Source organism: Cyprinodon tularosa, unplaced genomic scaffold, assembly GCF_016077235.1.
Source record: "Cyprinodon tularosa strain WSP-4 unplaced genomic scaffold, ASM1607723v1 ctg79, whole genome shotgun sequence".
Classification (NCBI taxonomy): Eukaryota; Metazoa; Chordata; class Actinopteri; order Cyprinodontiformes; family Cyprinodontidae; genus Cyprinodon; species Cyprinodon tularosa.
Genome location: NW_024039551.1, coordinates 1,621,621 through 1,637,832, shown reverse-complemented (window position 1 = coordinate 1,637,832; position 16,212 = coordinate 1,621,621). Strand labels below are relative to the sequence as shown.

General features: G+C 43.8%; 2 protein-coding genes across 2 annotated transcripts in view; one reads left to right on the top strand and one right to left on the bottom strand.

Annotated features, from left to right (window-relative positions):
* Positions 1–1,436: 1,436 nt before the first annotated feature.
* Positions 1,437–12,279, top strand: smarca5 (SWI/SNF related, matrix associated, actin dependent regulator of chromatin, subfamily a, member 5). The gene is made up of 24 exons (XM_038271108.1): positions 1,437–1,711; positions 4,415–4,540; positions 4,634–4,800; positions 4,875–4,975; positions 5,067–5,167; positions 5,251–5,430; positions 5,522–5,677; positions 5,756–5,887; positions 5,981–6,049; positions 6,136–6,245; positions 6,330–6,556; positions 7,574–7,695; positions 7,843–7,995; positions 8,076–8,208; positions 8,303–8,451; positions 8,532–8,654; positions 8,895–9,002; positions 9,088–9,201; positions 9,276–9,398; positions 11,054–11,186; positions 11,264–11,382; positions 11,461–11,673; positions 11,762–11,872; positions 11,963–12,279. Exons 1-24 carry the CDS (start codon positions 1,640–1,642, stop codon positions 12,026–12,028), a joined length of 3,108 nt encoding a protein of 1,035 aa, XP_038127036.1. The 5' UTR covers positions 1,437–1,639; the 3' UTR covers positions 12,029–12,279.
* Positions 12,280–13,825: 1,546 nt separating this feature from the next.
* frem3 (Fras1 related extracellular matrix 3) overlaps positions 13,826–16,212 on the bottom strand; it is a 50,203-nt gene continuing 47,816 nt past the window's right edge. The window contains exons 23-24 of the mRNA XM_038271050.1: positions 16,000–16,146; positions 13,826–15,017 (exon numbers count right to left, since the gene is read on the bottom strand). Of these exons, the coding sequence (XP_038126978.1) occupies positions 14,466–15,017; positions 16,000–16,146 (699 nt within the window). The 3' untranslated portion in view covers positions 13,826–14,465. The remainder of the gene's footprint in view (positions 15,018–15,999; positions 16,147–16,212) is intronic.

Here is a 16,212-nt window from a genome sequence, read left to right as displayed (position 1 = left end):
CCCGGGGGGGCGTTTCGGGGGGGTCCCGCGGCGCTCGCGGCCGGTTCGCGGCGGATGCGCGTGGGCCCCGGCCGCTGGCGGGGCCGCCTGAGTGTTTTTCCTGGGTGGTGCGGTCGCGGTGGGTGTTGCGGCCAGTCGCCGGGGCTTGGTGCCGGGGGGTGGGGCGTGTTTCGGTGCTCTGTGGGGCTGGGACGTTTCGGTCGGCGCCGTGGGGGGGCTGGTGTTCGGTGCCCGGCCCTACTTCGGGGTGGCCGGCTGCCGGCGGGGCCCGCGGACTCGTCCCCGCGGCTCCCCGGGGTGCCGGCATGGCGGTGGCTGGGGGGCTTCTTCGTGGCTGTCTCTCCTCCTCCCTTGGTGGGGGTCTGATTTCCGGGGCTGGCCCCGCTTTGGTGCCTTCGCTTCTGGGGTCCCTTTGGGCGACTGGGGCTTTGGGTCTCCCGGCGCTGGACTCGGTGCTCTGGGGGGTGTGCCTCTCCGGCTCTCCACAACCACTATTGAGCATTTTTTCTATGGTTGAAACTTTACATGCACAAGTTCACCCTCACAAACAACTACAGGTGCTAGGCTTCAGGTACTTAGAGATTCACTTCCAAACAGAAACCCCACATTCATATCTTCAGGTAACACAGAGTACATGTCAGACTTAATAATATTACTTTAGCAATAGTTTCAAGGTGTTTGCTTTATTGTATATCTCGTACCATGTTTTTTGGTTGTGCTGTTCTTTTTTTTCTTCTCATTGCAGGTGATGAAGCAGACTGAAAATGTTTTGTCATTGTCTCCTTCCTGTCTCCTCTTTCTTTCATCTTTTGTCCTTTTTTTTTTCTTTTCTTTTTCCTTCTTCTTCTTCTGTTTTTCTGCTCTACTTACATTGCAGTGTCCATATGAACTGTAAAACTCCCTGCATAATTATAATAAAGCAATTTATATACATGAAACAAGTGGAGCAGTATGGCAATTGCCATACCGCTACACTTGTGTTAGTAAAATCTGTTGGGCTCCTTTTGGCATCAAGACAATTATTCTTATTGCCACCTTGCCAGACAGGACACTGTAAAAAAAAAAAAAAAAAAAAAAAAAAAAAAAAACAACAAAAAAAAAAACTTTACATTAATTCATTGTGAAAAATATACAGTAAGTAGAGAGAGGCTAAAATAAGAAATTAGGAAATATGATAGAGACATTAAAACTTCATAAAATATTTATCATAAAATAAATAAAGCAGTTTTAAATTTTTTGAAGGAAACAGGATTATTAATAAGAATTTAGATTAAAGGGAAATGCTCTGGTCCACACTCCAGCAAAGTTAATGGCGATAATAGATGTCAGCCGCCGCCATTAAAAACCAAAAAGAAGGGAAAGACGCATCACGCGCATCTCACTGACGTTTCCATTAGTCCCCGAATGCAGCACAACAAGTCTCGCGAGAGCGCTCATTTTACCGGGTAGCTTTGTAGCGCGAGAAATTCTTGCTAGCGTGCTGCCTGTTCAACCGGCGCGTCTTTCATTATAAACAACAGGATAGTTTAACTCTGAGGCCATTAAGGTAAAAGAAAACAGCAGCATTTCCTAAGAAACAAACTCTTAGGGGACCAACTTGCTAACTAAACATTTGAACCGAAGAGGAATTTCCACCAAAATGTCCGAAAGTGAAAACTGCGTTGAGCAGCGGGAAGAGGCAGCTGAAGTTGAAGAAGCCGTGGGAGCGGAGGTAACACGGTTTAAACTGTTCTCATCGCTTAATAGATGCCATAGAAACACACCACAGCTGTTGGCGAAGCCAACACTCATCTCTCTGGAGTTAGTTATTCGCCTCAGTGTTCTCCGTTCACTGTGTTAGTGTGAGCTCTCCAGGCTAGTTAGCTCTCCTATTGTTAGCTAACAGCGGCCGATCAGGCTAACCTTACCGCACAGAGACGCTATCTCTCCCCATGCGCACTGTTTACACCCCACAAACTTCTACAGCAAGATAAGTTCCCAGTTTGTGGTTTGATTATCAAACACACGCACTCATTGCGGTGCTTGTTAACCATTTAAACAATTAAACTCAAACTAGCGGGGAGAGGATCTCGTGTCTTTTCAGCGTCTTTGTTTTCATTGTGGATAACTGTTATTTCTGATGCTGTAAACTCTATGTTCTCCCTAATGGACCTATGCGGCGCTTTAAACCTGTCATGCATTCACGCGATTACAAAGCGAAATGCTACAAGTTAAATATAACAAAAACATCTTTATTAATTGACTTGTGCAGATAAAAATCAAATATCCTCAGTGGACTAGCTCCTATCGCTGGATACAAACAAGCACTAATGAGAAGAATCACAACAAGGATATATATTTAGACAGTGGTGTATAAATGAATAATAAATTACTGGAAATGACATGACTAAAAACAGTTAAAATTAGGGCTGCAACTAACGATACATCGATTAATCTGTTGATTATGTTTTCGATTAATCTATTAATATTCCATCCATCCATTTTCTGTCACATTTAACCCTGCTGGGGTCTCCAGCTGTCTACACCCTGGACAGGATGCCAGTCCATTGCAGGGCAACGCAGAGACAAACAGACAATTAACCCAACAGTCATGTTTTTGGACTGTGGGAGGAAGCCGGAGTACCCAGAAAAATGCACAAGGAGTGCAAGAAAACTCCGGGAAATGGATTTTATCATCTTAAATGCTAAATTGAGTTTAGCTTTTTTCAGTATACAAAATCTTTTTTCAGAAACTAGATTAGACATTTAAATTGAAATACAGAAAATTTTATATCAAGTTCAAATGGGTATTAGTGTTACATTTATTTGGGTGCCAGCACACATAGGGATTAATGGAAATTAAATAAGATTGATAAGATTGCTAAGGAAGCATCAAAAATAAAACCATTGATATGATGATTAATTTAGGTAAGAGAAATTAAAAGTATCATTAAACAAAGGATGAAGGAAAGGTGGCAAAACAATGGGAAGAAAGGAGAGGAAGATGGTTTTATAAGATTCAACAGAAAGTTGGAGAAATGAGGAGAGCAGAAGGAAGCAGAAGAGAGGAAACAGTTATTTCAAGACTTAGATTTGGACATAAAGGATTAAATATTTAATGAATGCAGCAACAGTTCCCAATTTGTAGTTTGATTATCAAACACAAACACTCATTTCGGTGCTTTTTAGTCATTTAAACAATTTAACTGAAACTAGCTGGGAGCGGATCTCTTTCTGTTAATATTCCATCCATACATTTTCTGTCACACTTATTCCTGCTGGGGTCTTCTGCTGTCAATGGGTGAGAGGCAGGGTCCACCCTGGACAGGTCGCCAGTCTATTGCAGGGCAACACGGAGACAAGCATCCATTCATCACACACTCACACCTAAGGAGACTTAAGAGAAGCCAATTAACCTAACAGTCATGTTTTTGGACTGTGGGAGGAAGCTGGAGTACCCGGAAAGATGCACAGGGAGTGCGAGCAAACTCCGGGAAATAGATTTTATCATCTTAAAAGATAAATGTTCATATATTTCCTTTTTCAATGTTGTACAATTGCTGCTAAAGGGGTTGGTTGCTCTTTCAGCTAAAGACCCATTTTAGAGTTTTTACACTCCATTTAATAATGATTAATCGATGACTAAATTAGGCGATATATAATTAATTAATCCGATGAATTGCTTCAGCCCAAGTTAAAATCTTTGCTTTGTAATAAAAAGTATAGGAATAAACCAAGAAAATACACCCAATTTGGAGTAGACTATGAAATTATACTACAGGGCCTTACTTTATCATGTAGATGTACAAATAAAACATTAATTTAAAAGACACGGGACGCACAATCCATCCAAATCTCACTTCTTAATTGAACTGTGAGTCAGATTGAACAGATTTTTTTTTTTTTCTTGGTAGAGGACACGTTAACAAAGGCACCATAGAACCAACTGTAGAAATGAGACAGAGAACAATATGACAAAAACAGATCGGTCTGTCAGTCCGTCTGTCCTAAAACGCAAGTTAGAAATATATTTTTATGAATTGTAAATGGAAAATGACCCCAACAGAAGCTCTGATTTGGTGTTTCTTTAGGAAATGTCCATATTGATGATAACTTTAATCAATGATTAATCACCAACAGATTATTGGCTTCAGCTCTTATTCTGGTAAAACTATTGTATGGTTATCTGGTCAGTGACTTGCTGTGTAGAACCAGCTGGTTTTACTCTCTAGTTCCCCATCATGGTGCCTTTTTTTGGCGCCTTGTATTCTGATAATCATCCAAACTCATCTACTAAGCAAATACAGATACAGATAAGAGATTTCGTTTGCACGGCCAAAAAGGAGTTTCTTCATTGGTCTTCTAGGCAGTTTCTATGGTCTGTATTAGTGAGAACATCATTCCTAATCAGGTCTGCTCTCATCTTCTGCTTCAGGAAAAGTCAGACTCTTCAGATGCAGGAAAAGAATCCTCATCAGAGGGTGGTGCTGATGGACAAGATGCGTCCTCTTCCTCATCGTCTAAGACTAAAGATTCCACTCCAGGATATGAGGAGAAAGTGGTAAAAATATTATTTTAGGTGGCAGAACAAGCACAGGGAATTGTTCTGATTCTGATTAAATAATTGAAGAGATTTCCTTTCTGTATCTTGCAGCAAACAGACCGAACCAACAGATTTGAGTATCTATTGAAGCAAACGGAGCTGTTTGCACATTTCATCCAACCAGCTGCACAGAAGACCCCCACCTCCCCCCTGAAGATGAAACCGGGCCGACCCCGGATCAAGAAAGATGAGAAGCAGAACCTGCTCTCTGTGGGAGAGTGAGTGTTTGGACCAAGAAAACAGGTCAAGAATTTCAAACTCCAAAACCTGAACAATTTGTTTCTTTTATCAGCAACCGACATCGTCGCACTGAGCAAGAGGAGGATGAAGAGCTGCTCAACGAGAGCACGAAGACCACCAATGTGTGCACTCGCTTCGATGAGTCTCCCTCCTGTAAGCGCATGCCTGTTTCTATTATTTTTTTTTTTTCTTTCGATGTTCTGGGGAGTTGTTCATCTTAAATTCTCTCTTTCATCTCACTCAGATGTGAAAACGGGGAAAATGAGGGATTACCAAATCCGTGGTCTAAACTGGCTCATTTCTTTGTATGAAAATGGAATCAACGGCATCCTTGCAGACGAGATGGTCGGTACTTTTGCCTGTGTGAATGAATTTAGTGTGGGTGTAGTTTTCCTGTCTCACAGCACGCTCTCCCAACCCACTCTCAGGGACTGGGAAAGACCCTCCAGACTATCGCCCTGCTGGGTTACATGAAGCACTACAGAAACATCCCAGGTCCTCACATGGTGCTGGTGCCTAAGTCCACGCTTTATAACTGGATGAACGAGTTCAAGCGATGGGTGCCCTCTCTGCGCGCAGTCTGCCTGATTGGAGACAGAGAGCAGCGGGTAAGCCGTGCCTGAACAGCTCACCGAGGTCTATTGGTTTCAGGGTTTGCGACTTCTGGCTCTGAATTTATCTTTCTGGTCCTTCCTTCAGACGGCCCTGATCAGAGACGTGCTGCTGCCAGGAGAGTGGGACGTCTGCGTCACGTCTTACGAAATGCTCATCATTGAAAAGGCAGTGTTCAAGAAGTTCAACTGGAGGTACCTGGTCATCGACGAAGCCCACAGGATCAAGAACGAAAAGTCGAAGGTCAGCAGCTGCTGAACGGAAGGCAAATTGCAGCTTTACAGCAACAGTTGGCTCATAGAGTTGTTGCTTCTCCCTCAGCTGTCAGAAATCGTGCGTGAATTTAAAACCACCAACCGGCTGCTGCTGACTGGGACGCCGCTTCAGAACAACCTCCACGAGCTCTGGGCTCTGCTCAACTTCTTGCTGCCGGACGTCTTCAACTCATCAGAGGTGGTTACTTCATCCCGTTTTCTGCTCCGTCTCATAACACCAGTTTATGCATCATGACTGATGATCATCATCAACTGTTTGTTTCCTTTCTAGGATTTTGATTCATGGTTTGACACAAACAACTGCCTGGGTGACCAGAAGCTGGTGGAGCGTCTTCACACTGTAGGTTCTTAAATGTTTGCTCTGACCCTCGTTTTGTGATTATTTATTTTGGGTCATTCCCCTTTAAATGTCCTGCTGTTGTTCAGGTTCTGCGTCCCTTCCTGCTTCGTCGTATCAAAGCAGATGTCGAGAAAACGTTGCTTCCCAAGAAAGAGATCAAGATCTACGTGGGTCTGAGCAAGATGCAGCGCGAGTGGTGAGCATCGTCAGCTGAGGGCGGTTTGGGAGGTTTGATCTGAACTGGATGCTGAGCGAAATCTGCTGTATTTTAAATCAACAGGTACACAAAGATTCTCATGAAGGACATCGATATCCTGAACTCTGCTGGCAAAATGGACAAGATGCGTCTGCTGAACGTTCTCATGCAGCTCAGGAAATGCTGCAACCACCCGTACCTGTTCGACGGGGCGGAGCCAGGCCCGCCCTACACTACCGACCTCCACCTGGTGGTGAACGGAGGGAAAATGGTGGTTCTGGATAAGCTGCTGCCCAAGATGAAGGAACAGGGTGTGTAGATGTTCTAAAGAAGTGAAGCCTTCATGCGGCTTTAAAGCCTGGAAAAGTGACTTGATAATGGCAGAATACATTTATTAAAGATCTGATTGGGGGATGCAATTTATCAACTAATAAATAGATCCAAGGTTAATTGAGCTTATCGATCAACGAAGCAGCAATTTTGTGAAAAATCTTTCTTTTGTATACAGGGAACATTTAACATGAACACATTTTTTTTCAATATGCTCTATATAAAAAAGTCCATCATTAGATTCAAACTATTGTTCCAGATGTATTAAATACAGGAACGTATCAGGTTACTGGATTAAAAAAATATATAAATACCTGAAACTAATAATTTCCAATGAGCAGAGATGTAGAACTATCAATAATAGACAGGGTATGTCGCTCTTAACATACTGCCAGATTATTAACCTGTGTTTCAATAAACGGGATAATGTGATCTAGCTATTTGCTTTTAGTCTAATCCATCAATCAGTGCTTTTTGCTCTGCTAGTTAATATAAACAGCTGGTTCTGGTTTATCTCAGATACCTTGGATCTTTGCTACTTTAAGGTCATTAACTCATAAAGCCTTCTCCATCTAGCGTGCTAACTGCTAGCGTGTCTTTTATCCTGTTCCAAACATTCTATCATCCTCTCCTTTTGATCTCAGCAGACTTAGACAACTTTTATAGTCGTGTTGCGTACACAGAGTGTATACAAAATAAAATGTAATTTAGTACGTTTAGTGTTCCTCCAAGCAGCGTGGCTAAACATAGAGAACTGAATGAGCTCATCCAGAGTTTAGATTTACTGATTGAACCACAGAAGTTCATTCTGGATCCTTAGATCCATTAAACAATTTAATTAATCCAGACTGGACTCTCAATCCATCTCTGGTTCCTAATCTAATAAACGATTAATTAATCAAGTCACTTATTTGATTACATTTATAGTCTGAAATGATCCATTTGGCTTCCAATGTTCTGAGTATCCAAAGCTGGCAATGTTCTCTGTCTTGGTTCAGGTTCCCGTGTTCTCATCTTCAGCCAGATGACCCGGATGATGGACATCCTGGAGGACTACTGCATGTGGAAGAACTACGAGTATTGCCGTCTGGATGGACAGACGCCTCATGAAGAGAGACAGGTTAGACACAGACCCTTGGCTTTATTAAAGTGGGTCGGGCTTTTTTCTGGTTCTGGATGATTAGAACCATTCTGGTTGCTTTTTGTTTCATCCCTATAAAACCCTTCCAGAGTTTAACTCTTTTCTTTTCTTGAATACCCCCCACAGGTCTCTATCAACGCGTACAACGAGCCAAACAGCAGCAAGTTCATTTTCATGTTGAGCACCAGGGCCGGCGGCCTGGGCATCAACCTGGCCACAGCCGACGTCGTCATCCTCTACGACTCGGACTGGAACCCCCAGGTGGACCTGCAGGCGATGGTGAGAGGCGGTTCTGGTTCTGATCACTTGGCTTCACTCTGAAGGGCACAGAAAACGCTGACATTGTGTTTTCTTTCCAGGATCGAGCTCACAGGATTGGTCAGCAGAAGCAAGTGCGTGTGTATCGTTTCATCACAGAGAACACGGTGGAAGAGAGGATCGTGGAGCGGGCTGAAATGAAGCTACGGCTAGACTCCATCGTCATCCAGCAGGGTGGGTCTTCTCTACCCTGTCAGCAGATCAACAATGGCAAATAGATCCAGCCTAATGAGGAAATGCTCTGAGAACCGCTGTCCATGTTTTACAGGAAGGCTGGTGGATCCGAGTGCAAACAAGTTGGGTAAGGACGAGATGCTGTCGATTATCCGCCACGGCGCCACGCACGTGTTCGCCTCCAAGGAGAGCGAGATCACAGACGACGACATTGATGCAATCCTGGAGCGCGGTGAAAGAAAGGCGAGTCAGAGCGGCTTTATTTATAAAAGGGTTCAACCTATTGAACATAAAGCTTTAACTTTGTGGTTAATCTGTGGCAGACTATGGAGATGAAGGAGAAGCTGTCATCTCTGGGCGAGAGCACCCTGAGGAACTTCACCATGGACACGGAGAACACCAGCGTCTACACGTTTGAAGGAGAGGACTACAGAGAGAAGAAGAAGGTCAGAATTCTGCGCAGTACCAGGCTTTCCTGGTTTGAACCTCAGGCTTTTATTAGAGGATTTCATTAGTTGGAATTTGTTTTGTTTCAGTTTAGAGTTTTTATTCAAGGTATTAAACTTGAAGCGACGAGAAGGCGTTTTACGTAGCAACGCTTGGTGTGAACGGCGGTGGGATTCTATGGGCTGAATGGGACAATGTTCAGTTAAATTGATTACTTTAGCTTTAATCTCTGACCTCAGGTCATCACCAACTGGATCGAGCCTCCCAAAAGAGAGCGGAAAGCCAACTATGCTGTGGATGCGTACTTCAGAGAAGCTCTGCGGGTCAGTGAGCCCAAAGCACCAAAGGTAGGTCCAGACAACTACAGACACCCAGAAACACAGCAGGGAGGGCTACGATCCTAACGGAGAGTTTTGTTTGCTTCTTTGAAAGGCTCCTCGTCCACCGAAGCAGCCAAACGTTCAAGACTTCCAGTTCTTCCCTCCACGTCTGTTTGAGCTTCTGGAGAAAGAGATCCTGTTCTACAGGAAGACCATAGGCTACAAGGTAAAAACGGTCCAACATAGGTTCGCTGGCTTATGTCTCCCTGTCTCATAGTTTGACCATGTCCTCTGGCTCAGGTTCCCCGGAACCCAGACGTCCCCAACTCTGCCCAGGTCCAAAAAGAAGAGCAGGCCAAGATCGATGAGGCTGAAGCTCTCACCGAGGAGGAGCTGGAGGAGAAGGAGAATCTGCTGCAGCAGGTACAGACCAGTCTCACCCTGATCAGACGGTTTCTTCACCATCTTTACTGTATGTGATGTCCAGTAATCAGACAGCAGCTCCGACAGAGTCGGGTCATTTTTTGGGGAAGTCATATTTAAATGTCAAATCTGGCCTAAACATGTATATAAATGTACTCTTTATCAGAACATATTGTCCCAAAAGTTAGAAAATTTCTATAAAAAAAATCCTTTCCTAAAACCTTTGGGGGTTTTTTTTTGTTATTTTTTACAGGCCAGTTAGTTATACGTCAGCCTGTACTCCTAAATTTGGCCACTAATATAATTAACGCTCATCTGTCAAATGTTTTTGGTCCTAGCATTTTGAATCATTTGTTGCAGCTAATCTACGCAACGGTTGAAATAAGAAATAAGAATAATTTACTTTACTATTGAGTTATGTCCCAGTGTTTACGGGACTGGAATCCGTCACCGCCCCGCTGGGCTCCTGACTGCCTGCACAAAGCCTACAGCCTCCGCAGTTTGAGGAGAGCAAGTGCGATATTATTTAATCCATAGGAGCAAAACATAAAGAGGAGATAAATGCTTAATTTAATACGATGTATTAAAAAAATCCCCATCAGCATCCAGCATATGTGCAGTTTCTTCCCAACTATTTTCTTTTTGTAACAGGGATAACTAGGATCACCCAAAACTTTCTTATTATGAACTTTGTTTGTTCTTTACTTCCAAACTCAGCATCTCTTCATCCATTCCTGCAATAAGAAGTTTCTTTTGACTGGATTTAATGAAACTTTTAAGCCCCTCAGTATAAAATAAATATTTTGCAGATGATAAATCTGCTTCCTGGTCTGTTGAAGAACCAATAGTTTGCATCCAATCATTTAAATAAACAGTGTTAGTTTTTTTTTTTTGGAAAACATAAGAATTATTTTATAATTTCTAGTTACCGATCTGTCGTTACTATATTTTAATTTGACAAGCTAGATCTTCCCGCCGTTCTTTTTCCCTGTTTGGTGCGATTGCGGATCTTGACTTGGTTGGACCAGGGTGGGGCAAAAAATAGCTTGGCTCCGTATTTTCACGGTGACGGACTGAGAAGACGTACGTGTACGGTGCCGTGCGGAGGAGTAGCGATGGAACAGCTCTCATTGTTTAACATGACAGACAAGTACTTCCGCAGAGCGGTGCTCTGACCGAGTATGTGGAATCTGGGGGTTAGCCTCCAGCTGCAGCCTTAGGCTGCTGGTTTTTGGTGAACATCTTCGCTCATTTATTCAGTGGCTGAGATGTTTATCGAAATAACGGAGATGTGTTATTGAATAAAATGACCTCAGGATTCTACATAGATATTGGATTATTGTCCAGCCCTGTGTGTTAAAAAAAAATTCAGAAATAAGAAAATAAACCATAGAAATCAATAGTTTGTCAGACTTTATTCCTTCTTCCCATTTTTATATAACAATTCAGTAAGTTCCAGCTGAACATTTTGGGATGTTTTTCTGGTCGGTTACTATTTGTTTATAAGAAATTCCCCAGGAATCAGTCCAGATCTTCAGTCGTTTTGAGTGAGAAAGACTTTAATTTTACTCCTTTAATCGTCTAACAAACTGATGCTCCTGTGGTGGGAAATGTCCTTCAGCTTCGCTGCATTCATCAATGCTTTTTCCTCACAGGGATTCACAATTTGGAGCAAACGTGACTTCAACCAGTTCATCAAAGCCAATGAGAAGTGGGGAAGAGATGATATTGAGAACATTGCCAGAGAAGTTGAGGGAAAAACCCCTGAGGAAGTCATGGAGTATTCTGGTACGAAACAAATCCAACCTGCGTCTGGTTTCTCTCTGCATTCGGCTCAACCTAATGGGTGGTTCTTTGTTTTGCAGCCGTTTTCTGGGAGCGCTGCAACGAGCTGCAGGACATCGAGAAGATCATGGCCCAGATCGAGAGAGGAGAGGCTCGGATCCAGAGAAGGATCAGCATCAAGAAGGCTCTGGACTCAAAGGTAAACGCTGACAGCTGAGCCTCTGCTAGTTCTCCTCCTGGTGATTCCAACCAACCTTTGCCATGTTCCTCCGGACAGATCGGCCGCTACAAGGCTCCCTTCCACCAGCTGAGGATCTCCTACGGCACCAACAAGGGCAAGAACTACACGGAGGAGGAAGACCGCTTCCTCATCTGTATGCTGCATAAGCTGGGGTTCGACAAGGAGAGCGTGTACGACGAGCTCCGCCAATGCATCCGTAACTCGCCCCAGTTCCGCTTCGACTGGTTCCTTAAATCCAGGACGGCCATGGTGAGGCAGCTCTTCGTTTGTCCCGTCTGTTAGTCCTCAGGCTGGTTCGCATGCATGACGCTTCCCGGTCTGTCCTGTTTGTGTGAAGGAGCTGCAGAGGCGATGCAACACTCTGATCACGCTGATAGAGAGAGAGAACATGGAGCTGGAAGAGAGAGAGAAGGCCGAGAAGAAGAAGAGGGGACCAAAGAGCAGCTCGGTGAGTCGGAGGCTGAGCTCCACTTCCTGTTGGTCATCTTGATTTGTTTCTTGTTGACTCCCTCTTTAACGACTTCTCCCTTCTCTCCAGGCGCAGAAACGTAAAGCGGAGGGAATCCCTGACGGCCGAGGACGCAGGAAAAAGCTAAAATTGTGATGCAGGTGTTGAAATCCAGGGTTCTACTTTGACTGCGTCTGGCAGCGGCATTAGTTCCAGTGTCTGTTTCACAGGCTGCATACAGCCTCCCCCGACCAACTGGGTCGCTTTAGGTGTTCCTCTACAGGCCTGCCTGGTTGTCACTGATCCGAACACTTCAGCTGTGCTGGGTTAGACTTTCTTCCTTAGTTTTTTTTTTTTTTTTATATTAGAAGTTAACTGAGATAACTGTATTTATGCCTTTGTGGCTATTCATTTCTAGAATCATCTGTTTCTGCTTCGTCCCGTTTGGAGCATAAAATGTCCCTTTGAGTCACCAATAAACCCCCTTTTTATACAAAACTCCACTCAGTGGCTCAGACTCTTTTAATGTTTATCTCCTCAAAAACAAGAAAAACAGAACTTAGATTTTTCTGGTGAAATGAGGTTAGACTGTATCAGCAGCTGAGGACTTGATCCGAACCTAATGCATCAGAATAAAACTGAAACATTTATCTAAAATCTTATTTCAAATCGTCTTTATTACTTTGAATCATGGCTTTGAGCTGACAAAACATTTTGAAAATGACATCATTAGAATTCTACTGATTCCTGCTGAATTGATGAGCAGCTCCGGCATACAGGCTCTCCTATCCATGAACTGCTGCCCCTGGAGGGGAGGGGTCACTGCAGACCCAGATGTATGGGCAGAGTTTCCATTATTGCAGTTTATAACCTTATATTTGGCAAAATGGAACCCAGAAATTAACTTTGAAGGTTTTGAAAGTAACTTTTCTGTTTTTTTTTTTCTTTTTCAAATTGTTTACATTTCATTTTTTTCAAGAATTTTTTCTTTTTCAAATTGTGTTTCACTGCCGAATAAAACTCTCGCTCTAAACCAATAAAATGCGGCTATTGTCCAACAGACCAATGGAAATAAGCAAATAAACCAAGAGATTGAAAAAAAATACGAAAGGTTCCTCTTATAACCTTATTTTATTTAAAAACAATTTCATTTCTGGAATCCATTATGGATCCATCTGCTCAGACAAATGGCATCAAAACAGACTTGGGTTATGAACCTTCTCATACTGGTCAGTGCCTTGCTGATTGGCACATGGGCATCTAATTCTGTGTTCCACTGAGCCACATTCATCTTCCTGCAGTTCTGTAGAACATCTAGTGTTTATAGATCAGGCCGTTTGTGTCCTGGAGAGGCTGCAAAATCAACCCCAGAACGCTCCGTCTGTGTCGCTTATTGAGCGATGGGTCAAACATAGAGGACAGATTTCGGACCGTAAAACGATAAAAAACCTTTTCCTTTTTAGCCTTTACCTCATAAACCTCTTAAGGCTGCAGTTTGTGCTTTTTCTATCAAATTATTTCCACCATTTTTCCAAAGAGGTTTTGCCCAACAGACCTGTTGGACTGCAGGTGTCTGATTCTGCAGCATTTCTACCAAACGTTTCTGCTCCTTTACCAAGCAATACTACGTCTGTGCGTTCCCTCGGAGGCTCCGCCACATTAAGGGCCGCCCCAAACCACGTAGAGCGTAGGGCAAGCGGTAATGCAGACTGGTTAAATGCCGGAGGGAACACCTCCATTCCCATGTACCTAACAAAAACATACAATTATCTGAACTTTTAAACATTTTCTTTTCAAGTTCAAATATTTTTTTAGTTTCCAAATATATATTTTTTCATACTAAAAAAAAAACACAACATATTTCATTTAACAAACTTTGGCGCCACTACGGCTTCGTTAATGAACCTCTTGTGTCTTTAAATGCTCAGCGACGCTAGATGTTTTCTTAAAAAGTTTTTTTTTTTTGTTTACTCTCACATTTTATAATTAGCAAAATTTTATTTTACTGTTAGTTAATCAAAAGAAAAACTAAAACTAGAAAGAAAACCCCCTGAAGCTTTGAACTTGTTACCATGACGCAAAATATTTTCCTTTTTATGAACAGATCAGTGAAATATTCCCACAGATAAATCAGAAAAATGTTTAACATGTGATGTTACATTACATACTGTCACATTTATCCGTTTATTATTTAGTCTGGTTTACTCAATAATCAATAAAAAAAATAATCAAAGGTTATTAATGGCACAACTATTGTGATAAAAGTTAAGGTTTCATTTGGAAATGAATTTGTTTCCTGTACTGCATGCATCTGCAAACACCAGATAAATGTCATATTTTACAACGGGGCGTTCGGTGAGAGAGTTCAGTGTTTTAGGTTCGAGCCTCCATGTTTTTCTAATTCTCAGGAGTCTTCATCAAGGCCTACAGGACACTACTGCTAAAGCTGGAAGCTTGTCTGCATGTGGGCCCCGGGCACCGGCAGCCTGTCATCCGCCAGCTGCTCTGGGCTGCATTCAGTGCTCCAATCAAAGGCCCAGCGCTGAGGAAGACTGCTGCAGTCTTTGTAAGATGAAGAGAATCCGAGCCTCATTTAGACCTCCGAGCTGTCTGCACCGCTCCACGCGCCTGCATGGCTGTAGCCTGAGTATGCGGCGGAGGAGGAAGCGGAGTACGGAGGGAACTGAGCCGCCTTCTCCCCCCTCTTGCGCCTCAGCAGCAGAACGACCACGATGGCTACGAGGCAGATGAGCAGAACCAGACCTGCGATTCCCACCAACATGGGCAGGAAGGAGGCGTCAGCCGGCTCTCTGCCTGAACTCTCCAGCAGGGGGCGCTCCAGATGAGGGTTGCTGCGGGGCGCCCAGGGCTGCTGCTGGGTGACCCTCACATGGTCCGATCGATCCAAAGCAATGTGCTGGATGTTGGTGCCCCGGTTGTTTCTGGCACCGATGTCCTGAGCCAGTGCCGGAGCGGAGAGCTCGGCGGCAGCGGCTCGGCGATGGCGGGCGGAGAGAGGCTGCCCGACCGAGGAGATGCTGTGCTGGAGGTCTTCAACGCTGCGCTTACCAATGTGTCGGTTAGCGTTGTCTGTGGAGCGCAGGGTGTAGATGGTGTGGATGAACCATTCTCGACCTGCAGCCACCTGAAAAACAAACCAAGATGGTGGTCTTCATCTGCGCCCTAATTTTTTTTTCCAATGCTCATAGAAAACTTTACGATTTAAAGTAGGTCGCCTTTAAAATGATCTTCATAGACATTTGCTTCCTGTTCCACCTCTTTCCAGTTCTCCCCTTGAACACTGGAGCTTTTCTGGCCTAAAAAGGGATCCATTGGGTGACAGCGGCGTTGGGTGCAGGAGTCTGCCCTTCCAGTGTCGTTGTGTCCTTGGATAAGACACTTCACCTGCATTGCCTACTCATGGTGGTCAGAGGACCCGGTGGCATTAGTGTAAGGCAGTCTAACTTCTGTCAGTGAGCCCCAGGGCAGCTTTGGCTACAATGTAGCTTGCCACCATCAGTGTGTGAATGGGTGAATGACTGAAGGTAGTGTAAAGTGCTTTGGTCAAGTCTCCTGACTTGAAAAAGCACTATATAAGTTTAGGCCATTTACTAGCCATGGATCTCAAATCTAAAGAGCGAAAATAAAAGATCTGAGAGACGAGTCGATCCTCATCTTCTACTCTGGATGGTTTTTAGGAGAAAACCTTGATGCTTTGGGGTTCGATCCCCACAGCCTCCACTCTGGGTTCCTGAGCAAAACCCTTAACCCCACACTGCTCCCCGGACGACGCACAATGGCATCCCACTGCTCCCCAAGGGTATGGGTCAAATGCAGAGATACATTTCTCTAGTGTCCATTATTATCATCATACATCAGAACATTTAGTGTCTCAGTGATCCACTGCTGAAAAGAAATATCCTCAACATTTGACAGATTTGTCCCACAAAAACATTTCATCAATCAGGTCAAGTCAGACTCAATGAGCTAAAAAAACATGAGTTAACAACAGCCTGAAATAACATAAAGGAGAGGAGAACTACTGTTCAAGCATTCCTGGTAATCTGGACTATAGATTAGAGTTGTGGAAAGGATTGTTGGACCTGATCCCTCTGAGAGTCACTGACCTGAAAAAGCGGCGTAGAAGACAGCATGAAGCCGTCTGAACCTGGCTGCCTGACCAATGTTTGTGCTCCGGGAGCATCTTGGGCCAGTTTGGCCTTGAAGGCAACATCCCCAAAGGCTGAAGCTTGGGTCTCTGGCTGGGCTTTGTCCTGCAGAACCACACGCATTAAAACCAGAAACAACACCTCTCTTAAATCACCTTGAAATGTGTTGCT

Coding starts and splice junctions, on each gene's coding strand:
- smarca5 (XM_038271108.1), top strand. CDS start 1,640: ATGTCCGAAAGTGAAAACTGCGTTGAGCAGCGGGAAGAGGCAGCTGAA. Junction 8,655..8,894: donor ACTACAGAGAGAAGAAGAAG/GTCAGAATTCTG, acceptor CTCTGACCTCAG/GTCATCACCAACTGGATCGA. Junction 11,873..11,962: donor GGGGACCAAAGAGCAGCTCG/GTGAGTCGGAGG, acceptor CCTTCTCTCCAG/GCGCAGAAACGTAAAGCGGA.